The sequence below is a fragment of the Idiotropiscis lumnitzeri genome, chromosome 1 (assembly GCF_059441095.1).
Source record: "Idiotropiscis lumnitzeri isolate Australia: NSW breed Sydney's pygmy pipehorse chromosome 1, RoL_Ilum_1.0, whole genome shotgun sequence".
In the NCBI taxonomy this organism is placed as follows: Eukaryota; Metazoa; Chordata; class Actinopteri; order Syngnathiformes; family Syngnathidae; genus Idiotropiscis; species Idiotropiscis lumnitzeri.
In genome coordinates, this window is record NC_142391.1 from 19,497,754 (window position 1) to 19,525,070 (window position 27,317).

The following is a 27,317-nucleotide window of genomic DNA, read 5'->3' on the forward strand; positions in this document are numbered from 1 at the left end:
CTCTTTCAACCATTTATAATATTAGTAACATCTTCCATGCATTGAAAAAAATATATAAAAAAGACAAGACTTGCTGATTCTCTGTGTTTATGATAAAATTTAAAATATGAACCACAACAGCTGTTACAGCTTTACTTCTTAGCATGCATGAAGTATGTTCTTATAGTAGGTAAGCTACTAATTCAGCAAACATTTCTGACTGCCGCTTTGAAAGAAATGACATTTTGAAATATACTCTGATGCCGATTTTGTTTTGGTGTAAAATTGTATCTCAGCACATAATGAGATGAGCACAAGAATATTCTCTTCGATGGCAGCAGAGGAAGATACACCTTTTACAAATTAAACAGGACAAAAAAATGCTTACAGCGACAGTTTTGTTGGAAATAAAATAGAACCGCTGAGGTTTGGCATGCAATCACAACCCCGAGCAGTTGACAAACAGTAAAATGTCACTGCAGATATAACAACGTCCAATTTATACATAGTTTCTGATTAAAAATTTGATGATAAGATGAAATAATGATGAGGCAGAAGTCATTTGTGTGCGTGTGTTTGTGTGTGTGTGTGCATAAATAGCATTTAATAATCTTTACAGAAGAATGTAATTCGTGGAAAGAGTGAGTGAGTAACTCATTTGTTGATGAACAAACACTACTACCATGAGTTGACAAGAAATACATACAGTAACTGTAGCATCCTGAGGTAAGTTTTGACAAGCACTGCATCAATGGTCCAATGGCTGGTTTGATCCAAATAGTCAGACAACTGTCTGCACTTAAAATGACTGGATATAGTACTTACTTCAGATTTGAACATTAACAAAGACACTGTACAAGACGAGCTATTTTCGTGATACAAGTCGACAGGCAGATAGAGGTCAAAGTGTGCACGTATAATCGGTAGGATTTCTACTTGTCTCAGTGTAGAAATGTGAGCAGTTTAGAAACCCCAAGTCCCAACAGAGAGCCCTTCAACCATAGAAACAACTCATATACACTGAGTCTCCAGAGGTTGAAGGACTCCGTCAGTGTGATTTGCAGACGTCTCCTGCTGGATTGAATCTGACTCCTTTTGTGTCTGTCGGTCAGAGCAGAGAAGAAGAACCCAAAGTTAGTCTACACCAAAGCATGTCAATATCCAAATGAAACACACTTTTCTCTGAAGGGCGTCAAAGACTGCGTTATCCGATTGTGGCTCCATCATACATAAAAGACGGATTCAGAGAGGGTTTTATATCTGCTTAGCATTTTAAAGTGAATCCAAAACAGACGTGATGGCGCTGGAGGTGCTCAAATTGAATGCAGACATGAACTCACTTTTTTTGTTTGATTGGGTCCGCACTACAAACTTACATAGCTTTCTTTATAAAAAAGGAACTCATTGCCGTAAGTTGTCATTAAAATGTATTCTGGGGAAAAAAATTGTGTGCAGCACAATCGTTTTCATCTGTTTGTGTTGATGATCGTTCAGACAGGCGTACTAGTACAGTATCTCACATTGACGTTAACCTCTGAAACAAAGACCAAAGTAAGGTTTTGTGTGTAAACTCAGGAACAGAAAACAGACATTGGTACAGATATTTGGACAACAAATGGACCAAAATAGAAGCCAGTAACTGCTGCTACAAAAACTAAATTGACAAACACTAAGTTTATTTGCACACTTGTTTTTTCTTTTCCCCCCATGCTTATTGATTGTACCATCATTATAAAATTGGACAATCCACAGACTTTCTAGTTATATTGCAATTGTTGTACCTGGCCAAAGCACGTATGCAGCAGCGTGACATATTGATAAAAGAGGACGACGACGCTCTGGTCTGTAGAGTGGTTTCAATTCCTCTCAATAGGTCATTGGTCTTCAATAGCAGCAACATCTGCCGAGGAACTCTGTTCAACAGATCGTTGATTTGGGGCAAGTAAAGAGCTGCATTGGTCCGTATTTCGACATCCTGACGAGAAAAGAGAACAAGAGTTACCAATAACCCGAGGTCAACCTTTTGCTAAGATGCTCAAAAATAATAAAACCGAACATTTACCGTTACCGAAATGTATTACAATAACCGACACCATTTTGCCCATGTCGGTAAATTTGGTGTTTAAAAAAAAAAGAGAAAAGAATAGTCATTTCTGTCTGCGGCTATGTTCATGCCCCTTTAAGACAGCTACAGAAAAAAAACACCACTCACGACATCTCTCTGACCAGCCCTCTGATGGCTTGAGGCAGAAGGACTCCCAGAATGCTTTGCATCACTTGATACATGTTTTGTGTTCATTTTATTTCTTTTAGGGATATGAATGGCATGAGAGATCCATATTTTGGGTTCATTGTATTTATTTGTGCCTTGTTTTGGTTGTTTCATTGTTTGCTACTATGCCTGTAGCAGTGTGGTGAATAAGTGACATCCATCCCCGACAAAGTGTGATCACAAACTGTTAATGACAATGCGTCTGACCCACTGCTGGTTGGGATGTCCCAAATGCTGCTCGAGCACCTGCGGGATTGCTACTGACAAGTAACTAACTAAGTTTTCTGTTTTCAAAGCTACCTTTCTCTAAACATATGCTAGCGTGCATGCTAGCTATTGTCTAAATGCTGGGGCCTGTCTTAACATATCAGCGCCCAATAATACGGTGCGCACTTTGTATGCGCTCAATACAGTAAAAGCATACGCAACTGAGATTGGTGACAAATCCTCGGCATAGCGCATGCTGCTTTTTTTTAATGCAGGTTGGAAACTGGATTTTTTGCAGCCGTCCAGACACACATAATTGCATTTGGGAATAAGTTGGATGAAGAAATCTGTTGCTCTTTCAATGATCTATTTTGTTTTTCTTTTTATGAATAGCACCGATTTGTTGTTCCCGCTCGACATGGCACACTAGGGTGCCATGACACCTTGGTTGTGAATCACTGCTATGAGCACAACAGCACAGGTCACCAGCTCTGGTCCTTGAGGGCCCCTATTCACAACATTTTAGATGTCCCTCTCCTCCTCACACCTGATTCAAATGATCAGGATCGTTATGAGGCTTCTGCAGAGCTTGCTGATGTTCACTTGAATCAAGTGTGGTGGAGAACGGCGTCATACAAAACAATTTTGGAGTTGGTGACCGCTGCACTACAGGCTAATAATAAATTCATATTAATCCTATAATATATAAAATTATGAATTAATACATAATGAATATAATTACAAACATTTACGTTTGGATTGTGTGCTTCAACAGCATTTATTACGAATTTGCGATATAGACAATCTTCTCCACGGATATTAACAAATAGGGTACATTAACTAGCAAACTTTGATATCATATAATATTGTAATAAGTTTCTGATTAAGTAGCATCTGTGGAAAATTGGCGTTATAAAATGCATTAAATATTATACAATGCCTAGTGTTCTCTGCAGTAAAGTAAACAAACATCTCCAGCCACTATAGAAAGACATGCAGTATGCACACCAGGCTCAAAAGACAATATGCCTTCCTAAACATGTCATGAACAGTCTCCATAGTTGCAATGGCAGCGGTTTGTGCTCTGCTAAGTCCTGCTTGGAGACTAACAATTAGTAGCAATTATAGGAGGTAATATAGCAAGCCTCACAGCTGTCAGCGGGACAGGGAGAACTGTTCTCATTTGCATCTGAAAGCTACAATAAGGGATTTCATAGCAAGTGTAGCAATAATAGGGAGAGCAAAAGGCGAGGGGAATGCAGCCAGTAGGAAGGAAAATTGGTGCGAGCAATTTCAGTTTTGCCTCGCTAATGTATAAATCCAAGTATTTATATGCAAGAAACATGGCGTAATAGTGGCCAGAGCATATAAAATGTCTCAATAAGTAATTTGCTTTCATCACCAAATGCTTCTCAGGGAAGAACATTCAAGGAAAAACTTATCAACCAAGGGTAAAAAAAACAACAACAACAGCAACAACAAACAAACAAACAAAACAAAACCATATGTGTGAAAGGTTCACTAAATGTCCAGTGATTTTTAACTTGAGGGGAATTGTTGACTAAAGGCACACAACATTTTTGCTCACAGATGGAAAGGGCTAATCTTTGATTTCCTGAAGCAAAAAATATATACATTTTACATTAAAATATGCACTATACAGCAAAGAAAAAAGAAAGAAAAAGTCTGATGAGATTCCAGTCGGATTCAAGTGGATAGTCGCCACCACAATCCAGATCTGCCATCATCATCGAGAGTCAGACGCCTCGCCGCCGCATAAGATCTTCCCATCATGCCAACTACGTTTTCCCCTTCTCAACAACCACCTCAAATGAAAAATCTCCTCCTTTACCTCAGCGAGTTGATCGACATTGCCTTATCAGAATAACAGGGTTGAAGCATTAGCAATTTTTGGGTGCGTAAATTCTGCATGGCACAAATGACCTCCTCAATCTCAGCTGCATTATTTCATGTTACACGCTCATGTCAAGCTCCAGAGTTCACGCACGATACATCCTATCTACACTTCCTTTTGCCATAATCCCTCGTCTACACTTTATTTTATCTAAAGATTGGTTAAATTACATTTTTAGTAAGGTGTAACAAATTCCATTGGATGTAGTAGACATGACTGGACACATTTTTCTTGCTTTTATTTTGCAGTCCAGCACATCCCCTTTTTTCAACAAATGAATATCGGCTTCAAATATCGGTTATCGGCCTCCATGACTACAAATAATCGGTATCGGAAAAAGCATTTTCGGTCTATCACTAGTTTTGACAATCTATGTTCCATTGGTCTGCCTTATAAGACACTACATGAATTAACCCTTGATTTCGTCCAAGATAGGGACAGAACTTCCTACAGTGGAAGAAATGAATAAATAAAGAAAACCTGTCTTGCCATATTTGAAAAGAAGTTTTCATGGCTGAAGCAAATTTGTGAAGATTTCGTTATTGAGTGATATATTAAGCGAGTATTCGCTGAATGGAAACTTGAGAAATGGGAAGTGTGCCAAGAGCCACCGGCCCACCGGTCCAACGGACAATGAAAGGTGAAAAAACTGTTTGTGACCGTGAAGTGTTCGCAAAGGTCGGGCAAATGCCTTTGCAACCTTTCACGAACCCTGATGAAAAAACAAAGTCATGCGTGTTCATCGCTTATTGAGTAAATGGGCTTTAGTGTTTAACACAATTTGAGATTATTCTGTTGTTTTAATATTGTTTTTTTATGTTTTTTTTTATCATTGCTAAATTGCCTTATGTTCAATTTATCTTGAAGAACAACACTTTGTTTCAGTCTTGGTTGTTGGTAAGATGCAATATAAATAAAAATAAGTTGAGTTGCTTCAGTATTCAAGACCTCATCTCTCTGGGCAACGTATCCTTGGGAACAAATATAAATCCTACCTCTGAGTGTGTGACAGGCACAGAACTGATACCGGAGTTGACGGCAGTCCAGGAGCGAGCGGTGAGTACACAAGCAAACAGTGGGTATAGGTCTCCAGCTCCGAGTTTGCGACTGTAACGCTCCACCCCAGGCATGTCCTGATGAATCAGAGCCTGCCACAGCCGGCAGTAGTTTATCCTGAAATCTGGTTGTAGGACCTGGGTAGGGAAAAAAAAGAAATTACAAATGGCAATTGCTCGTTAGATAAAATATATAGTACATTATATTGCATTGCAACCAAAATGTGTGTCATTTTTTAACATTTCCTTGAATCACTGCTTCTATTTTATGAGTTATTGGAGTACGTGAGATTGGGTGACAAACAAACACATTGTAAATAGCAATTGGGCTTTACTCGTATCGCGCTTCTCTCCCTTCAAGGTGCTTAGACCGCTTTTATATCTATTACCTAATTTGCCCAGTCACACAATGATTAATGGAAGGGAAAAGCTCATTCACTTCCGAAAAACAATGCCAGGAAAAACAATATATTTCTCAAGGTTATTTTGACGTGGTCAGGAGGGATCGACTCAAATCCAAAGCTTTGTTAACAAGTTAGGTTGTGTATATTTAACTATTGAAATCATTAATGTTGTTCTTTGTATTTGAATATACAGGCATTTTCTCACAATGTGTGATATTTAATTTGTATTTCTTAAAACTGAATTTGGATATTCACAATATATACACATACATTCTATAATATGTTTCCGGCCATTTGGAGTGAGTGGTGTGCCACAACATATACTAATTGCATCTGTAAATTCAAAGTTTCTCACAAATGTTTTTTTTTCTGGATTAGTCTTAATTATTGATTAAGTGGTTTGAATTCACTTGTTGAGCAGGTGGCAGGTAGTGGTGCCTTGCAGGCAACAAACAAACGGTCCATGCTAGTATTACACCTCGGAGTTTTATAATCAATCTATGAACCACAAAGCCGTACAATGGTCACTCTCGGTATATAGGAACAACCTCTGATTGCATGCTTCTTTTTGGCAAATTCTTCTTAATGAATGCTTTCAATTTGAAAGCATTTGTGTGTTGTGTGTCTTCAGAGTACACACAGGTTATGTCCAATTTGAACACAGCACCCTGCACTCTGCTAAGAACACATCAAAAGAGTTATCAAAAAGCTTTTAGTCTGCTGGGGCTCTAATAAATGTGTCTGTCTGTCTCTCTGTCTGTGTGTAAGTGTGTGCAACAACAACCTATGTACGTGCATCCAAATTGTGCGTTTGCGTTTAACTGGATTTACTCCAAGGCTTCAGTCAGCAAATGAAAAATGGACACCGAAATTGCAACATTTTTCTGTTATTTGTGCTTTGTGACGCGTCAAGATTTCTAACCTGATAAAGGCCATGATCGAGTAGGATGATCTCCGTCTTCTTGCTTTTTTGACACTTTCGAACCAACACATTGCCAGGGTGGGGGTCACAGTGAACAAAGCCATGCATAAAGATCATTTCACTGTACATTTTGCCAAGGTTTTCTGAAATCTGTTAAGAAAAAAAAAAGAGAGGTTTTTGCAGAACTCAATTCAGCAAAACTGAACTGTTGAAAGACAGTTTAACATGTAAAAAAAAAACCACAATCACAGACACTGACCAGAATAACAACCCTTACAATTAAAAATGTTTTGTTTTTGAGTGAAAAACATGAAGTCATTTTTATGTAGTGCCTCAACTCCTTGATTACTTGACCAAAGTCAGCTCGTAAAGGCTACCGTTTACCTGACCTCTGATAAGATGGAGAAATGGATGGGTGGACTTTTACAATGACAACAATATAATAGTTGAACACATTTTAGACGGCACATGGAGCCATTTCAGATTTGAGATTTGAACGAGCAGCCCAAAAAATGTACAACTCAACATTATCAATAATCAAAGTCATACATTCGTGTACAAACATGTAGCCAGTTATGTTGGAGTAACTCAGTAATTGGCCAAGCTAACTCCCTCAGCAGTCTCAGTTTGACAGCGTTCCATGTCACGGCAACTGTTACCTCATTGACGTTGATGCCATGAGCTTTCATGTACTCTCTGTCATTGACCTGCCCTCCCTCAGCAAACTCCATGGTCAGAACCCTCTTCGTGGACAATTCCCAGTGGATCATGGGAACCTAAATGGAACAGAAAAATTACTCATTCTAAAAGTGTAACCGTAAATAGATAACTCAATCAAGATACATTCAGGTGGTCTTCTGTGTTTATCTTCAAGTTTTGAGTCCCCTACCAGTTCCAAGGATAACACTCTCCTGCAGCCATTCACCCAGATTTGAGGCCACAGCTCCGCTGAAACATTTTTTCTTAAGCTCTAGAGACTTGTTAAAGTTCAACAGTTTCTTTAAAATATTAAATTCTACGCAGCCTCACTAGTATTCTCAATAATATCACGACTGTGGAGAATGAACTTTGCGGCAAAATCCAACCGTTTTTATCCTTCTCAGCAAGCAGACATTTTTACCCTCGGTGTTGACTGGAAATGACATCACTGTGCTCAGGCTTGTGCACGCCAAATGACCAAACACAGAAAACAGGTGAGTCGTAATCACCCGAAAATATTTTTTTTCTCTATACTCGTATCAGAAACTCTCTGGATTTGCTGGTATGCACACTCAAAAATTACTCAAGGATAAAATGCAGTTTCTAAATAATGATTTCATCTACCAATACAAATCTACCAGGTGTAATAATCATAATAATAATAATAATAATATATTCAATTTGCAAGCGCCTTTCAAGACCCTTAAGGACACTGTCCATCAAGAAAAGTGGTCGACCAACGGAGATTACATCAAGAACCTGTCCTGTCCACTGTCTTTATCCTGCGTGTTGGCTCGCCACTGAACCCCCCAAGGTTCAGAATCAAAGAACAATTTTTTTACTCAAAATCCTCAGAGAATCCGTAGTCCCAATGGTGGATAGCAATAAGTTAATTACTTTAAGAAACTTTTTTTCATAAAAAAATAAATAAAATAAAAAAAATACTATTTACGAAAGAAAGCATGTATGTATGTACTTGTCACTCACAACACCTTCAATATTACAGCATAATAGTATTGATAATATTTAAAAAAAATAATAATAAAAAAAACACTGTCCTTATCGCGGACCTTGTGATACTGCATAACTCCATCACTCAAACCAGCACATTTTAATTAAGGATGCCATAAAATTAAATAATAATGGACATGGAATGAAAAGAGTTTCCAGTTTTGTGATTTGAAGATTTCTGTGAACGGCAAAATTTGAAAAGAGAACACAAGTGTTGCATATTTAAGACACTTTAGGTTATTAAACATTATTAAAAAGCTAACGCAAAATATTAAGCGTAATGGTCTTAAATTCAAACAAATCAAGTTTGTCAGCACCTAATAAGGCAAACAAAACATGTTTACAAAACAGAGAAATATTAAAAAAAAATTTCAAAGGAGGAAAAGGAATATCAAATGGGTTACCTTGAGAAAGCTCAAGTGGGCCAGCTTGTTTGACACAATTTCTGAATTGTGTCCTTCATTGAGGAAGTTTAACTCCAGTGGCATGTTTTTCTTCGCCTCTTCTACCAACCACATGAAGGCTAAGTCAGGGAAAAGCCAATGGACTCCTCTTAGCAATACCTTAAAATAGAGCACAACGAGAATCGCTATGTATCACCCACTTGGAAAAAAAAGTGTAGTTAGTATATGCTTATACTCATATTAACGATCAAAATTATTTACTGGCTGAGTACACTGCTAAAACATTATATCAAAAGCCTAAATATGCGTTTTAATTTTCAAGCTTATTGATTTTTATTGTGCAAAATCACATTGAAGTGTCTCAATGCACTAACCAATATTAAAAACACAGAGATATTCATACATGGACAGCAGTACACATGACACCAGAGCCAGACAACAAAAAGACAGAAATTAATAGTGAAAAGAGACACCACGATGTGGAAAAGAACAAAATAAGTAATGAGGACAGTGCAATAAACTATACAATTTGAAATAGCACAAAAATAATGTAACAAAATACACTACCATGAGGTGGGTCCAGTAATTGTAGTCTCCGTTCATTATTTTCAAAGTCAAAGTTTGATGGATTGATGGAAAGGTTTTCATTTTTTTTTTACTGCTGCAACCCTTGTGAGGAAAGACCAGAGCTGGGCACTTGAGCCTTTTTTGCCAGTTAGTCCCCCGCCCTCCGGCCGCAATCTCACGTCAGCCATCTCCAATTAGTGGCCCAGAAAAGCAAGGTGTCAGGCACGTGCACCTCTGTGCATTTTTTAAAATCTAGAATTATTTCTCTGAATGACAATTTAAAACCAGGGAGCACAAAGAAAAACAAGCATCCGCACACGCAATAATACCTAGGGACAATTTGGAGTGTTAATTAACTTACTATGGCTTTGATATGTGGGGGAAAAAACTCACAGGCACGGGGAGAACGTGCTAATTCCAGTCAGGTGGGTCAGGGAACTAAGACCTCTGCATTGTGAGGTGGGCGTCTTATCACCGTGCCGTCCACAACCAAACAAACAAAAAGAAAATGTATCAGTATGACCATGAAATACTGGCTTTGTAGTGTCGTCAACTCAACACAGGTTGAAAAGAATTTGCAAATCATTGGACAGTAGTCTGCTTTTAATTTCCATTCTACACAACATCCCAATTTCATTGGAATCATACTTTTTTGTGCTATATTTATGCAGCCTTACAACTCACCTCCATCACCAGTATGTCTTTGGAGCTTTGTCTTTGGACTTTGGGGTGTTGGACCTTAACGGCCACCGTCCTCCCATCATGCAGAACTGCTTTATGGACTTGGGCTAAAGAGGCAGCTCCCTGAGGTGTCTCTTCAAAGAAAACAAACAACTCTGACAGCTGGAAGACAATAGTAGAGATGAAAAGAGAAACAGAAAATGAGGGTATGATAGCATGAAAGTAGCGATTAACTCTTTAAATGCCTGCAGTGACTCTTGGATGAGTTCAGAAGAGAGAACGAGTTGAGAGGAGAACATGTGCAAGGAAGTAAAACCAAGCATCTTGCACTCGAGCAGTTTTTTTTTTTTTTTTTTCAAGGTAGATCTGCCCGTGTTGTCATGAAAGTGAGTACAAATGACAGTGACTGCGAGTTTGAAGCATTGATGAAACAGCTTCAACCACGTCGTAAAGCCTCATCGTTCGGCTGTTCTTCTGGTATCTATTGTTTATGTCTTTTAATTTGTTTGCTAATTTCCTGCCTAATTTATATTGCGTCATATGGAAAGCGCTTTGTTACAGCTCCAGCTGTTGTGAAATGCACTATATAAATAACGTTGTATTGTATTATATTGTATTGTATCAGCTTGTGACGCTGTTTCTGGACCATTCGATGAGCAAGCATACATTTCGGCTCAGCCCCACTCGTCATCTAATCAGACACATGTCCTTAGAGGAGTGGAAATACGTTGTACTACAAATATGAAGCTTCAGATTCGTGCAATGGTATGTCATCATAAGATCCCCCAGGAATCTGTGAAGGTCAGAGCTACTCTCTTGTCAACTTTTAGCATTTTGCTAAGTGTTTCTGAGGCCGATAGCAGCATGTGTAAATATGCTGATCTAAACTATTACATCAATTCAAAGATCATGCATCTTCTTCAGAAAGTCCTCCCACTGCAGCATGTAGGGCACATTTAGGTTAACAAAAAAATTTTTCAATACACTGCAGCAATAAAATAGAAAATAAAACAGTATTTTGGTGGTCAGCCAGCCGCAGATTGGACCACCGAGGTCCCTGCCTCAGGCTCCACCCAGTTCCCATTGCACTCGACTCCTATGGCCCCTCCCACAAGTGGTGATCCCATTGGCACCATGGGTGCGGGCCCGACCACCAAGTGTTCGCCATCAAGCCCATCAGTGAAGTTGCAACGGTAGCTGGACTTCATGTTTTTAGCATTGGCCCAAAAATGCTTATGTGATCTCCTAATAATATTTATGCCTAATAATTCCGTTTAGATTAGTGGTAAACAAAATGGAAACTGCTAGTTTTGCCAGCTAGCATCTTTGTATGCGCATGAGCGGTGAGGCAAGTAACAGGTGTAATAGAGTATTGAGTATTTTTTCTGGTTTTCAACTTGTGTGAGCACTGTGACCCATGTTTTTTTTTCCATAGTTCAGTGATTTCCGAAACTAAATACGGAAAATCCATGACAGTTTACTTCTCCGTCGATGGATTTATGTCTTACAAATTACAAATAGCTACAAATTCATGTATGTTTAAATATGCAACCTTTCAATATATTTAAGGATGAAATAAAAAAATAATTGTATTTCTTTATTTTTCATTACTCCGTTCTCTTTCACCACGGTATTTGACAAACAACTCCAGTAACAACCCCGGGTCAAACTAAATTAAACCTTCACCTTGACAAAGTTTCTCTCTTCCAACTACTGAGTGATTACCCCCCTGAGGTCAACTTTGAAGACAGGTATTCTTTCCAAAGCATCCCTTCTTATTTCATGCACTTTTCTTGCCTTCCTTGCATGCGATTATATCTTTAGTAATACAACCATCATATTGTGAAACCGCCTCTTCAAACATTTTGCGGCACTCGTAAAACAGACCAACTTGAACATAACGCCGGCTAATCAGTTACAGGGTCAACATTGATTCAGTTCTAAACTGCATTAGATGAGAAATTATGCAAGCACTGAGGGATTGTGCATGGGAATTGCTGAGTTATTCATTATAAAAACATGCTTAATGAAATGACCTGCATCCACTAATGTCTAAATAACTGGGATGATGACCACCCACTCTATTCATGTATTGAAGAAAAGTGTAATTTACTGTCATTTTAAGGAGCTGCGAGAAGCTGCGGCAATAAAATGGCTATGGAAGTGAAAACAGTGGCAGGCCCAGTTTGAATACACACACACACACACACACACATACAAAACATACATTCTGAACAAATCAGCACACAAGCATTTGTAATGAACAAGAGTCAAAGTGATGAGAATGTCCTTTTTGCTGGTATTTAGGGCAGTATCCAACTCATCAGCATTTTAATTCATGATTCAAGTTATTATGCTTCGAATAATAATTGTTTTCATGAATCGCTGTCAATTCAATACGTTGTGCATCTCGGGTAAAGGATGCGTTTGACATTTTTTTTTTTTTTTTCCAAAAGATCATCCTTAGGAGGTTGAATAGATTCTGATGAAATAAAAATGTCTGCGTCAAATGTGAGACCCTCGTGAGGAGAAAGTTACGTGATCTCCTAATAATATTCAACAATGTACTATCAATTGTGAGGCCATTTCAACATGATGCGATGATAGCAACGATTTCTTTCTTAAGCCTGTGTTATAAGGGATGCTCTCTAGCCTCTGGTTCAAATACTCTACTAATACGTAGTCAATTAAAATAATTTCAATCCAAGCTGGTAATGGCACTAAATATAGTAACATAATTCACCTGGGCTGTGTACCCAAAAGGTATAACCGCAACAACATACGTTCATTGAATAGGCTCACTGAAATGACTTATGGCACAAATGAAATGTCGCCGGATGCTTCACAGTTGGATGGCAACACATGTGTGTCTGTGTTAGCATTCCAAGATGGCCATTTTGTCTCATCACCACCACAACCCCAGCTGGAAGAAGTCATAAATCACTACACCGCAACATGGAGTGCAATCAAGCGCTAAAAATAATAGGTTTTATGGCCAGCTCTTTTCCAGACAGACAACAATTCTTGCTTTGCTGCAGTCAGATTATTACACATAATTTTAATAATGCCTGAGGAGGCGTAATGCATGTACCTCAATACGTTCATGTTTCTGTCACTGTAAAGGTAGCAAAAAAAATCATGATCTCCTTCTCATTCTTTAGAATCTTTATCTCGACAAATAAACTGATTCATGATGCAGTGAAATAATGACCCAATCTGCTCCAATACCTCTACTCACCTAAAAAATTTATAATTGTTATACATAGTGATGCGTAAGCACACTGAGAATTTTCAACGCACATCACAGTTTTAAGTACCACTGCTGTTTGCATACCAACCTTTTTGATTTTGTTTGTATTACTAATTGATGGTGCTTGTGTGACATTACTTCATGCTTGAAACATTTACTCAAATCTTTAGAGTAAACATCTTGAACTGAACCAAGGAAATGAGATACTCAGAACAAACTTCAATTAATTCAATTAATTTAAGCCACGCCACTACCGTGTCCCCCACAGAGATGAAAGCTGAGCGTGGCTATAATGAGCATGAAATCAAATCAAATCAACTCGTATTCGTATAGCACCTTATAATGCAACATAACGTGTCGTACAGTTAAAATTCATTTTAAATCAATAAACCAGACAAGGACAACAAACAAGGACTCAAAACTTGAATTAACACCCACCCACCAAGAAAGAACATGGCTGAGAACAGGGGTGAGACATATGGCTAAGCACAGGGGACCAGTGTGAAGACACACCGTTTTTGTGGAGGAGCCATGCCAAGCATCCAGTTGCAGGAACCCCACCACAGCTGAGATCGGAATCCGAGCATGCGGAGGAATCCCCTATGGCAACATCCCTACAGCCAGAGCTAAACACAGCTCCCAGGGGGAACGGCCCCCCAGTGAGGAACACTGGGGTTAAAACAAGATAATATAAAGTTAAAAATTCAAATAGGTGTGAGTAAAATTCATAAGTGAAAAATAAATAAGTAAATATAAAAAAAAAAAAAATCAATCAAAAGCTATAATCACCCAAACGCTTGACTAAAATGGTGAATCTTGAGCCTCCTTTTGAAAATATTGACGTTCTCCGGGCTCTGAGGTCCTCCGGCATGCCATTCCACAAACGCGGGCCGTAAAATTGGAAAGCTGCCTCAGCGTGGGTTTTGGTTCTGGTTCTGGTATTGTTAGAAGGCCAATTCCAGAGGACCTCAGGGTCCATGAGGGTCGATATTGCAAAAGAAAATCCAACAAATAAGAAGGACCCACACCATTACGAGTTTTATAACTCAGGTATGCGGGCGAAATGTTGCTAGAGGTGCAGAGGACTAAGCGTAGCCTCGGGGGATCGTGCCTTTTCTGTTGCCGGTCCTTCCCTATAGAATGACCTCCCATTAAATGTTAGGCAAGCCCCCTCTCCGTCCATGTTTAAAAACCGTTTGAAGACACATTTGTATTCTTTAGCTATCAACTCAACATGAGACTGTCGCTGTTCTAGTGTTCTCTGGGATATATTGTATATGTGTTTTAATTTGTGTTCGAATTTCCCACAAATTTCTATGGAAAGTGCTTTGTTGTGTTTTCATGAAATAGAAATAGGCGGACTCTGGCTCTTTTCTTTGAATTGTCCTCTTTTTATAAGAGTCTTAACATGCGGACTAAAACTAAGCTCAGAGTTAAAAATACCCACATTGTTAACTTGTGAAGGATTCAAATAGTTTTTTTTAAATTAGGTGAAAGTCTATCCGTCAGAGTTTAAGGACGATATCTAAAACTTGAACTGTATATGTCTTGTGTCATGTTCACTTTTCAATGTAAAACCAAAATGTTTTCAGTCTACCACAAGCAAAGGCATTTGTCTCACTGTTACAATAATTTGATAAGAAAGTTTATATTATGAAAGAGGGAGCAGACTGCAGCAGAGAAAATGAAGAATTGCCTTGCCTACAGGAAGCAGTTGAGTGCTGTCATCATTATAAGTTGGTTCTGCAATGGGGCCATGTGTTTGCTGTGTTTTGACCAAATCAGAATACTGAATAAAATTCATTATATGTTGTTAAAAATCAATGAAAACTGGAAATCAACAAGGACATATTTTTCTGCCACTCCATGAAATGGGGTGCTTATTTACTTGTATTTCAACGATGTACCTGGGAAACCCAAAATGATTTGGATCAGTGAAATTAAACTTGGAGCTAGATGAATTCTGAAACATTATCACTAACAGTACTGTACCGGCTAATGATAATTGGTGCTTCTGAAGTCAAATAGCACTGTCCTTTATAGGCAGGCAACTTGCATGAATCTAAATGCGTGCAGAGATAACGTTTCATAAAATTATCAGCAGTACCAGGATTACTTCCCCTGTATGTAAGTTGAAGCACACACAGTATAATTGGATAAAAATACACTAGCAAAAGATTTGACAACTTTCCTTTTGCAAAATGTATGTGGACGTCTCTACTTGGGCCCACTTCAACCTCAGAAAACATCAGCCATCCGCGACATGGAGCCGCAGGCTGGACAGTAAGGACCTCACGTTTGACGCCAATAAATCCAAACTATTGTGCTGAACGCTTTCATACTTATACAGGTTGAAGTGGCCAAGGGTAGTAAGCAATCGGTAGTGGTTTTAGACATCAGATTTAGACAAACTAACAAAGCAAGCAATATTACAACGGTTGCCTACCTGCTGTAACATAGACAGCTGAGTCCGTCATTATTCATATTACAAAAACAAGCAGTAAGCAGAACAAATAAGGATGAAATTCAAACATGTACTATTATTATTCAATCAAACTTTGTGAAATATTATACTTTGTTCATCTTATTTAAAGTCTTTAACAAATGACTTCCAAATAAAGTCCAACATTCCAAAGTTTTATGCTACCAGGAAGAGTTTTTGTGTGATTGTATGTGGGATAAAACTGTGGATCACTCTGGATCTACAACACAAGCAGTGCCAAAGCAACCGTAGCTTTAAAGTATCTTACAAACAAGTGTAAGTTTTACCTTTGGTGAAATTCTTTCGACCCCAACTAATTTGAGTACAAAGGTGAAAACAGGGGTCACCAACCTTTCTGAAATGGAGAGGTACTTCCTGGGCACTGATTAATGAAAAGGGCTACCAGTTTAATACACACTTATGAAATAACAAATCTGCTAATTACCGTCAGGTCATTATTAATGAATCAATATTAATTTATGTGAAAACAAATCTCAAATGAATGAGTTCGCTCTATAATTTGGAAATGAATAAAGACCACATGTACACAATACCACACTTTATACAATCTTCCTAAAAATGAATATCTCTTCATTGGTGGGCTATTTTTAGAACAGGCCCATGGGCGACTCATGTGGTGCTCAGGGGCGACCTGGTTCCCGGAGGCAACATTTTGGTGACCCCTGCCTAAAAATCTTATTAACACTTTTTAAAATTTTTAATTTAATGTACCTCCTTGCCGAGGTCCTCTCTGATGACCTGCTCGATCTCTTCCATGCTGCTCTGGGGGGCTCGACTATGGAGTACCTTCAGCGTGGATGTGTACTCTTCCGGAAGGAGATAATCTAGAGCCCCAAGGTGCTGTCCAATCTTGATAAAGGTACCACGATTTGCACAGCACAGATCTCGAAGACGCTCCGCTGAACGTTGATGCACCTACAAGTGGTTAGAAAAATATATTTGTATGTAAAATACAATATATTTCAGGGTATATATATATATATATATATATATATATATATATATATAGAGAGAGAGAGAGAGAGAGAGAGAGAGAGAATGGATGGATAGATAGTCCGTCAGAGAGACCACGCCTTGTAGACCACACCACTTTCTTCAGCAGAAGTGCAAGCAAAATGTCATCAAAAACAACTTCTCGTGTTTCCTCAAGTGACAAAGTAAGTGTATTGCCTTTTTTACAGATGCTGCAGTCATTGATGGAGCAAATTTGTGATCTAGTGATTTTCTCCTTCGGGTTGTGACGGATGTCCTTTCTACCATTTCCAAACTAAAGGCGATCTTGATGTATGAGGTCCACTTTCCTGTCAAGTCACGTCACGTTCCCTCACGTCACATCTCCTCATGTCGCGCCACGTTCTAAAACTTTTTGCTTTCCCAATAGCAACACATGGTCTCATTATCCCATAGATTATTTAGACCTGTGACTAATTGACATCACACCGCCCCAAGTGGTGGAGGGGTTAAAATCAAAACGTACTTCAACATAAATGGCTCGTACACACACAATGCTAAAAAGGAGAACTGAAAATAAATACATATATGTGAGACACAATTGCAATAATATAATCAAATAGTTCCCGTCTCTGTCCCGGTCATGTCAGTTGCCTCAGTCAAGTCTCTATTTCTGGCATAATATCTTTTCAAGGCAATCTGGAAGCAAGGCTGATGAGAATTAAATTCTGACATCGCTTTTCCTCCTGCTTGGAGCCTAATCATTTGATTCATCATCGCTCCGCTCTTCCAAGTAATTAAGATGTTTTGTTCCACAGAGGCTGGCTCACAGCTCAATAATGACATTACGTCATCATGAAAATGATGCTTTCTGAACGCTTGAAATGACTCTGTTCTGGTATAGGCTGATGCTAGCCGCCGCCCATCATCAGTCCATGCATCATAGAGTCAGGTAAACAAATAAGGCAGAGTGTGTGTGTTCCTTATAAAAAACATCGGCAGTGCTAATATTAGCAGCCAACGTAAAATCCCAGTGACAGGCTAACAGAAATGTTACTCTGTTGGAGTGACATATGCAGCCAGGTGTAATATAACAATACTCAAAGAGATTCTTACTAATACGGGAAAAAAATAGTTGAGTATATTACAACACACATTATTAAGTCTACAGGCAGCATTTGAGCACATCTGCGTGGTTGCCTCAGTCACCCATTTATACAATGATGACGAGGTGTAGATACCACGGAAGAAGGGTAAACAGTTCATTCACAAGCTGGTAGTACAATATTTGGAACACCTGGGGTATGGAAATATCTCATTTCAGTTTATTTGAAAGGCACTTACAGGGAACGTGGAATCAAGCGGGAAAACCTTAAATTACTAGACAATTTCTAAATTCATTTCTATATCACAAGACATACAGTTATATTTAAATAGTCCCTATTAATCCACTCAGTATGTGTTGGTTTCAAAACTGACCAACAACACAAGCAAGTGTGATTGCATCACAATTCAAAGTAGAACAGACAACAATAATTAATAACATTATTTTTGGCCTTCAAATATAATTACATCCTTTTTAAAAATAATCATTTTGCGAGAGAAAGGTGACTAATAGGCATTGAACAGTGTGTGCAGCAAATACAATAGACAACAATAGATATTCAATTCTGACTTTTTGTATGGCGAAGAGTCAAAGGTGAGTTCATTGTATGCTGTTTGGGCAGCTGGTCCTATGTGGAGAGCACAGCTGCAGTAAATGATTTCTATTGCAACACCAGGGTTTAACGACTGGGATTAGCAGACGATGAACAAGGCCCATTTATTATTAGGATGCCCATGATTAGCTCGTTATTCGGCTCGTTGAGGCACATCGAGCTGCCAAGCACAAAAAAAGGGGGTGGGGGATGTCATGCGTGGTTAGTGTTTGTGCGCATGTTTTTTGAAGTCCTTCAGCAATACAGTTTGGCTGCAGTACTAAAATGAAGTAGATTAACTAAAATTGCAGCTTCATCAATGGTGAAAAAAATACATATGAACACTAATAATTAAAAAAATATATAATTATGTGACTGGTGTGCAACATTCTAATGAAAAACTATGGATGTGCATCCCCCCGTTATCGCCAGGTACTCTGGTTTTCACTCACGTTCCAAAAAACATGCATGTCACCTCAAGAAAAAAGTGTCTATAAACGTAAATAAATAAATTTGTGGTTTTTCTATCCATGCAAGCTGCAACTAGACAATAGTCACTGAAAACATTGCAGAAAACACCCAATGATGAAAATTTATGAGGAGCATTTGATAGAATCACGTCGATTAGGGTGGAATTTTCAGGACTTTTAATACTAGTTTTTGGATGAGTTGAATGACGGACAACTGTACATAAACTAACCAGAAACCATAGTTAAAAAATATTTATGTACAAAATCCAGCAACGTCATTGAAGCGGGATTATCTGAGGATAGATAACACTTACACAGACATCTGCTCAACAATATGTTTTTTTTTTTAAATAGCACAAATGAATGTATAAACTGGTTTAAAGAATGTAGCAACAGAAGTAATACTCCTCACCATCCTCACAGGCTTTAAAACCTTTTCCCACCATGCTTTTGGATCACTGTTTCATTCAATACAATTTCAACACACCCTGATGAAAATGACTCGTCTGTAGTCAATCTTGGGAAAATTTGCATGATACTGTGCAGATGCAGAGTGAATCGGTATTTCGTTCTCCCTTTTATCTCAGTAATGAAAAGACACTTTTCAAAATGGCCGCTTCCCCCTAACTGCCTGTGCGCTCATGCTTGCTGTTTTCTCATGCAGCTGAGGAAGCAAAGGGCTCATTCGACATCACTATGTATTTGTCCCCAATGCTGCCAAATCACTATCTCACCCTCCCGCTGAAATAAGCATATGCTTTGAAGAAAAAGTGTATCTTGTCTCTTTTCATAACACTTGAGATATGCCCGCTTAAGTGTGTGCGTGTATACAGTGCATATAAAAAAGTTTACATACCCCTCTCTAAATGCCAGATTTGTGTAATATGAAAATCAGACCACGACGAATCATTTAAAAATGTATGTGCCATAATCTGGAATGATGAATTTCTACCTCATACATTGATTAGCAGTAAGGCTGGGCGATGTCATTATCGTCCAGTCATTGAGATATGAACATTCAAGATATTAATATCGAAATTAGGACGATATTAGTCATGTGAATTTGCAACGCTTGTGTTGCATCTAAAACGCAGTCCAGCCAATCACATAGCTCCTTTTCAAATTTGGCGTTTATTGACAGCTCAGGCAGCAAATGACAATCATCGTGCAGATGGCGGAAGGGAGCGAGACACATGCAGCCGCTGCTAGACAGCACACATGCGAGAAATCCATTTTTAGCGAGAATTGCGAGAAACAGCCATGCGTCGTCAAATATACGGTACCCATATAATATTTTACAATATCGTGTGACCAATAGGGATGTAATGAGACATCTATTTAATCGATATATCTATTTGTCTTCCGTCCGATCCAGCCACATCGACGGCGGGCACGCATCAACACTTAATTATTGTTGGGTTATTGATCGATTTTATCGATATAATCGACAAGTGCGGCAACACGCATCTTCCTTGACTGCCACCATCTTCATGTGGGTTTAGAAAAGTCATACAACGCAAAATATTTTATGGGGAGCTTCAAAACGCAATCCACAGTTCACGTCCCTGGGAGTCCACATATACCTTTGACCAATGTGTAGGGGTAAGTGTTTGTTTGTTTGTTTTTATTTAGCCAACACACGCATGGAGAAATTGGTACAAATCAACACACATGGTGTTGCAATTAACACATGTATGCAAACACAACAAACACTTCTCTAGTAGCATACAATTATAATTTCTCTTCGAAGCACCACTCCTTGTTGGGTAAAGCCTACGTACAGATGTCAGGCTCTTCTAAGTGTAGGACAAGTTTATGATGTGAAAACAATAGTACGGGAAAGGAACCAAAGCTGCAGCGCAGAACCTGCGATTTATTCGTGCTGAGTACAAAAGTCAACCAAGTCGACTTAAAAAATGGTGGACGGGTTATTTATTTATTTATTTTTGCCCCAAGAGATTGCTGAGCTTCATTGTACTCCATTCTGAGAGACATGACAGGCCACGCAAGTCCATCGTGCACTCATTTATTCTTTTCACAGTCTGTTACTACCCTCTTTTGGGGGAAAGTTGACACTGCATTCAGTCAGGTTTTCCAAAGAGGCACGTTTTGGTTGTAATGTCGCCACAGTAATTATGTTTGGTATCATTTTGCCACTGAATGCGTCCCACTCAATTTCAATACTGGTAGTGGCTTGGAATGAGGAGCTATCATAACCATTAGGATGTTAGTGTTGTGACAAGGATTTGAAACTATGGCTGATTTGAGTCTGTGTGAAAGACACCAATCCACCAGATTGCTCTGCTGCAAGTTAACGCGTTTATAAGCTATTTTAGCTAGCTAGACGGCAGTTACCCCCAACATCGGTATGTGGAATGTACTGCGTGGTGTTTGTAGACAAGATATCATATTACAGTAAAATGCGCACAGTTGGAAAAGGAAACTCATTTGTTGAACTGCAAGAATGCTAAAGTGCATACGGTAGCTTGAGAGATGTCTGTTGTCAACACACCGCAAGTAGAGATCAAATGTGAGTGTGGCGTGACGTGATTTCTGGTGGGGAAATGTTTCCGAAATACAACAAAAATAAATCGCAGGCCAATGTTACGCACGTCTGTGGTTCCGGCAGGTCGTGGGCTAACTATGACTTCCACGAAGGGCATTCTTAACGGGCATGCCATCGCAGTAATGGCATTGTTGATATAGGGCTGTGCAGATCCATCGGTATCGTATTGATATCGACACTCCAGTATACGTCCTTACAATACTAGTTAAGACCCCAACAATGTTACATTTTCATTAAACATGGTATTTAAAAGGACAAATTACATAAAATGCATTTTTTGAATGTAAAAGTACTTGGTCTCGGTGATACTGGTACCAGTATAAATTTGTTATTGATACCAAAATCTCATTTGTTCGTTTGGGGTGGGGGGCAGCAGGTGACCGTGACAGTCACAACTAGATATTTTATTGTATTTAGTTTTATTTAAGAGCTTTAATTGTATTTTCGTTAACCTGGAGTGCAAGACATATGGAGCCAGGTGATATGCTAAGATCTATGTAAACATGACATGAATTGTCCAAATGGAGGTCAGTAGTCGATTTAATTCAGTAGTTGGTGATTGTTTTTCAACATTTAAGACAAATAACGAGTTGTTTAAAACATGAGCTCCCGTAAGTGAAGCAGTCAAGAAAGCCTGGCTTTTTAACCGGACCATATACACGACTTCTGATCAGATTGGCAAATGGAACACACGTACCATGATAGGACAAGGCTCCTTCAAAACTCATAATGAGTTAGTTCATATAGTTCTCACCCTCAAAAATGTAATCATTCATCACCCCTCCCATATTTATGCTTATTGTTCAGCTAGACTCCTCAAGTTCACACGTAACTCCTCGTCAAATGAAAAAAGTTTTGAGTGTATCTACCTTGGACTTTAGGGCCCAATACTCCTCTGTGCCATATTCCACATATTTGAAAGCAGTCAGATAGTCATAGCTGATGACAGCAGTCTGCAGAAAAACAAAATAAAAACACACAATTTGAATAGGGCTGCATCAATGCTTCGTAGGATCATTACGTGGAAATTTCAACATGAAGAATGTTCCAATTTACCATCTGCTACTAAGTGTGAAGTGCTAATTCTTTTTCAAATGAGAAAGAATACGTTTTTAATCATCTTAAGTCCCTTTTCCATTGTACTGGCTCTACCCCAAAAAAGCCTGGTTCTCCCTGTGTGGTCGTTTTTGCTTCACACTTTATCGAGGCCGTGTGGTCTTAATGGAACCGTTCCCCAGAACCGCTTCCAACCTGGTTCTAGAACGCACGCTGAGGGGGGCCATGATGTCACTGTCATCTGATTGGCCAATAGGTGTAGGGGTTTCCTTGAGCCATGCGACAAGGAATTGCACTGCATATTTCATATCATTTCTTGGTTTTAAGCGAGCGAGACAGAGCCACCCGCCAGCTAAGTCATAAAAATACAGTATATACAGTACACATAGTGTTTTACAACAACACTATTACAAAAGATAAAATAGTGAAGCTTGTGGTAAATACATTCGCAAGCGATGTGTACATTGCCGGATACATTCATTCTTGAATGGGTCCTCTGAAGTGCATGGACATGCGGACTTATGAGCTCTGACCTTTATAGCTTTCTTGAATTGTATTCAGTACACTCTTAACTATATGTGGACTAGATTTCAGGCTAAACACTAGAGTGCAAGCGAACATGCAACTTCATTACAAAAGGCATACAATTAAAAGTTACGCACCAAACAGTTGCAGTACATTTTATGTTTCCAAAACAAAAACAATAAATGCAGTCAGTATCTTACAGTGGCAGCAGCACGTCCAAAGCGGATCAAACTTAGGTCATTGAAATCAAATCGTCTATTGTAGAGGTAAAATCCAGAAGAGGCAAACACTGCGGTGGCCAGAGTGGGAACTTTGAGCAGCCGGAGAGCCATTTCTGTGAGAATAAAAGAAAGAATATATTTAACTTTGCAATTTGAGAGCAGGCTCTTTCATTTTATATCATGACTACAATGTTCACAGATTCCAATACTATCCTGATTAGAGATGGGTATTGTTAAGATTTGAATGATACCACAACTCTTACAGGTACTGTTTAAGTATATATATATCTTTCTAAATTAGAAAAACACCCCAAAGAAGATATTAGAATGAAAACTGGTTTAAAAAAATATCACTGTCATGGTGCAACAGGCTTTTAGTCCAACAATGAGAAGCATACATTCAAACAGGGAACATATTTATGTATGTATATCATGTCATGTCATGTCATTATCCACACCGCTTATCCTGTACAGGGTCGCGTGGGGGGTGCTGGAGCCTATCCCAGCTGACTACGGGTGAAAGGCGCACTACACCCTGAACTGGTCTCCAGCCAGTCGCAAGGCAGACATAGACACCGTCATTGAGTGAGAACCGATCCCACCCTGCCCGCACACAAATCAGGCGAATGTACCACTACACCATCAGTGAGACTATGTATATCATATGTGTGCGTCATAAATGAAAAAGAAATACACCAACAATCTTGGAGCTATGGAGAGGTCGTCACGTAAACAGCCACTAATGGCTGACGAGCCATTCTGGTGAGTGGCCGTCACTCACAGCACTTGTATTTCACTAAATAGATTATTTTGCATGTTAGAGTCCTGGATGGCAGACAATCATCTTCAGGTAATCAGATGTTTTAGCTTTTTGTCCTGAAACTCAGAGAGAGAAAGCTATTTATTATTATTAATTAGAATAAAAATCCATCCATCCATCTTCTGTAACACTTCTCCTCACTAGGGTCGCACGGGGTGCTGGAGCCTATCCCAGCTATCTTCGGGCAGTAGGCGGGGACACCCTGAACTGGTTGCCAACCAATTGGAGGGCACACAGAGACGAACAACCATCCGCGCTCACACTCATACCTAGGGGCGATTTCGAGTGTTCAATCGACCTGCCATGCATGTTCTTGGAATGTGGGAGGAAACCGGAGTACCCGGAGGAAACCCACGCAGGCACAGGAAGAAAATGCAAACTCCACACAAGATGGCCGGAGCCAGGATTGAACCCACGATCGATGCTGCCTCTCACTGTGAGGCCATCGTGCTAACCAGTCGGGCCACTGTGCCGCCCCAATAATAATAATAATAATAATAATAATAATAATAATAATTTGAACTCTACATCATGTTTTTAATCGCGATAAACAAGGTGTATGTGTACATTGTTAGGAAGAAGAAGTCAAGCTAACCACAGCAACAATTGTTCACGTTATATGTCACAGTAACAAGCCGCCAACACGGTATGAAGGCCAACTTAAAAATTACATATGGACATCAATGCCTAGTTACACTTTTATTTTGAAGTTGATGATTGCACTTGTAGCAATGTGCGCTGCTAGCACTATCAAATACAGAGTAAAATAATAACGAGTGAAATTACATTGACTCTTCATTGCAAATCTGAGAATATGTATACTTCGACTCCTTATTGCTGGAAAACAAAACATTTGACATCTCGGAATCTTTCTATGTTTTTTGAGAACATGTAGTTTCTTAAGATCACGTGATCCACAAGGTCAATTTCAGTGTGAAAGTATTGGGCGAGTTACAAAAATATGCACCAATCTTTTAAACAATGACTGCTTTTGTGAAGATTGACCCAGGAGTTACTGAGATATAACGGTTCAAATGAAGACGGTCACGCCCCACGTGAGAAAAGCAGTGTAAGCAATAAAATAGGTCATGTACAGTAGTCATCAATTGTTTTGTGTTTTTTTTTTTCATGACTGTATATGTTATGGAGTATTTTAGGGTTGTTTGAGGTGCTCATTCATGTTTGTTTTGGGTTTTTTTTAGAAGTGACTGACTTGTACATGTATGGTCTAATGAACCCAAGCCCAACATGCTCCTCTTCCTCCAACTCTTCAAATACGTGGATCCCCTCAAATACGTTTGATATTTCGCTTTCTGAGTCAATTTATGACTGGCCAAATACACTTTCAATGGTGTGCTCTGTCATATTCCCTTGGTATGACTTCACATTTCCGGGTTTATCGCTCGGCAGAATCTCACTTTGGGAAAACGATTATTTTGTCAAATATACCAAATAAAAAAATGTTCTTTTTTCATGTTTTATTATTTGGATTATGTGTAATTACTTTTCTTACGACACAAAAAAAAATTTAATTTTTAACTTACTTCACACTTGGTCTTTAAGGAGGGAACAGCCTGGTGCTGAATAGAAGAGAAAATAAATGTATCATTAGAGTTCACTTACAGTAAGTCAATGACCAGTGCTTAAAGCCGATATTTTTCAAAAACATTATTCTTAGGTCTCGGAATATGAATATTCATCTAAAAGCAGAAACGTTTTTATATTACAGGCACATAGTGTTTAGTTTTAATATCAACTTTAGTCTTGCGTTGAGTTTAAGCAGAAAGTTAATAACATTACAATAACGTATGTCCAGTTATGGACATTGACGTGCAAGGAAGAGGCGAGTTAGTTTCTTGAGGTTTACGTTTCTGGTAGGGAAGGAGAGATTTGCCATAAATTAGTGTGTTATCTGAATCTACCCACTTGGAGTACGTAATTCATTGGTCCTAAGTAACGCGTGCTCGGGTTATGCAAGGATCGGTTGAATTTTGTAACATAACAAAATGCAACAGGCGACCACCAACAACGATTCCGCACGAGCGATTAAACCCAACAGTGTCAGGAAAGCAACTAACCTTCACCAGGTCTCCATTCGTTGTCTGTCTTCCACTTGCCGGTGTCGGTTTTGTTTTTGACTTCCTCGCTGACTTCCTACTTGCGCGCGCATAGAATGCTGGTTATTGTAGTTCTTTCTTCGTGCGGTAATTTTTTTATACCAGCATCCTTTAATGAAAATGAAAATTGAATTTTACAATAAAAATGGTCGAAATCATATTTATATCAGTTTTTATATAAGCATCATAAATAGTGTACAGTTAATTGTTTTTTTATTGTTATCGGTATTGATTTTTTTAGTGATGTCTTCATTGACACGTCATTGAAGTTGACATAACATACACTTTATCAATCAATGAAGAAACAAAACGAAATATATAAAAACAGATATTCCAGCTCAGCTACATCCAATTCATCATAAGTTAAATATCTTGAGATATTGATGAATATATGCACGCACGTCAGCTTGCTTGGAGTCGGCGTTTTAATACAGTCGACTAAATATTTTACAACAGGTCTGACGTACAGTTCGTTATTGCTGCGTCTGCTAGACTTTTATAACTCAGGCATATATAAACCACCAGTACCCTCTATTGGTAACAAGATGCACCTCAGCCTACTCACTACATAACGTTAAGCAAAAAAAAACAAAACAAGAAAAAACAAAAACACATTTGAAATGAACTAATATACTGCGACAGACTTCAGATGAATAAATTGGCTTATAGTAGCTCCATCCAACTCATCATAAACAGACAAAAAACCTAATCGACATAGCAGCCCAGTGGTCGACTGGTGAGCACTCAGCCTCTCAGTGCAGCTGTTATGGGTTTAATTCCATCCCAGGCCTTCCTGTGTGGAGATCGCAAGTTCTTCCCGTGCCAACATGGAATTTCTCTGGGTACTCTGCGGTTTTCTCCCACATTCCAAAAACATGCATGCTAGGTTGATTGGATGCTTTAAATTGTCCCCAGATATGATTGTGGGTGCGGATGGTTGTTTGTCGTTGTGTGCAGTGACCTGCGATTGACCCAACCGGTTCATGATGTACCCCGCCTATTGCCCGAAGACAGCGGGCATAGGG

General features: G+C 38.9%; 1 protein-coding gene across 3 annotated transcripts; it reads right to left on the reverse strand.

The window, feature by feature from the left end:
* adck1 (aarF domain containing kinase 1) lies at positions 1-26,337 on the reverse strand. 3 transcript variants are annotated; one of them, XM_088313627.1, is made up of 12 exons: positions 26,254-26,337; positions 25,720-25,755; positions 23,335-23,468; positions 22,423-22,506; positions 16,581-16,784; positions 10,120-10,278; positions 8,869-9,027; positions 7,414-7,530; positions 6,755-6,904; positions 5,369-5,566; positions 1,761-1,954; positions 1-1,080 (listed from the first exon to the last, which is right to left on the reverse strand). In XM_088313627.1, the coding sequence occupies exons 3-12, from the start codon at positions 23,464-23,466 to the stop codon at positions 921-923; spliced, it is 1,557 nt and encodes a 518-aa protein (XP_088169753.1). In that variant the 5' UTR covers positions 23,467-23,468; positions 25,720-25,755; positions 26,254-26,337; the 3' UTR covers positions 1-920. The 3 variants fall into 3 exon arrangements, with proteins under 3 accessions (XP_088169753.1, XP_088169914.1, XP_088169832.1); XM_088313788.1 differs by lacking the exon at positions 16,581-16,784; XM_088313706.1 differs by lacking the exon at positions 25,720-25,755 and having other exon boundaries at positions 26,254-26,326.
* Between the last annotated feature and the right edge of the window lie 980 nt (positions 26,338-27,317).

Excerpts from the sequence above, each read along its gene's own strand:
- adck1 (XM_088313627.1), bottom strand. The coding sequence starts at position 23,466 with ATGGCTCTCCGGCTGCTCAAAGTTCCCACTCTGGCCACCGCAGTGTTT. Across the intron at positions 9,028-10,119 it reads AAGACATACTGGTGATGGAG|GTATTGCTAAGAGGAGTCCA; the intron begins GTGAGTTGTAAG and ends CTCTATTTTAAG. Across the intron at positions 1,081-1,760 it reads TGCATACGTGCTTTGGCCAG|ACACAAAAGGAGTCAGATTC; the intron begins GTACAACAATTG and ends TCTGACCGACAG.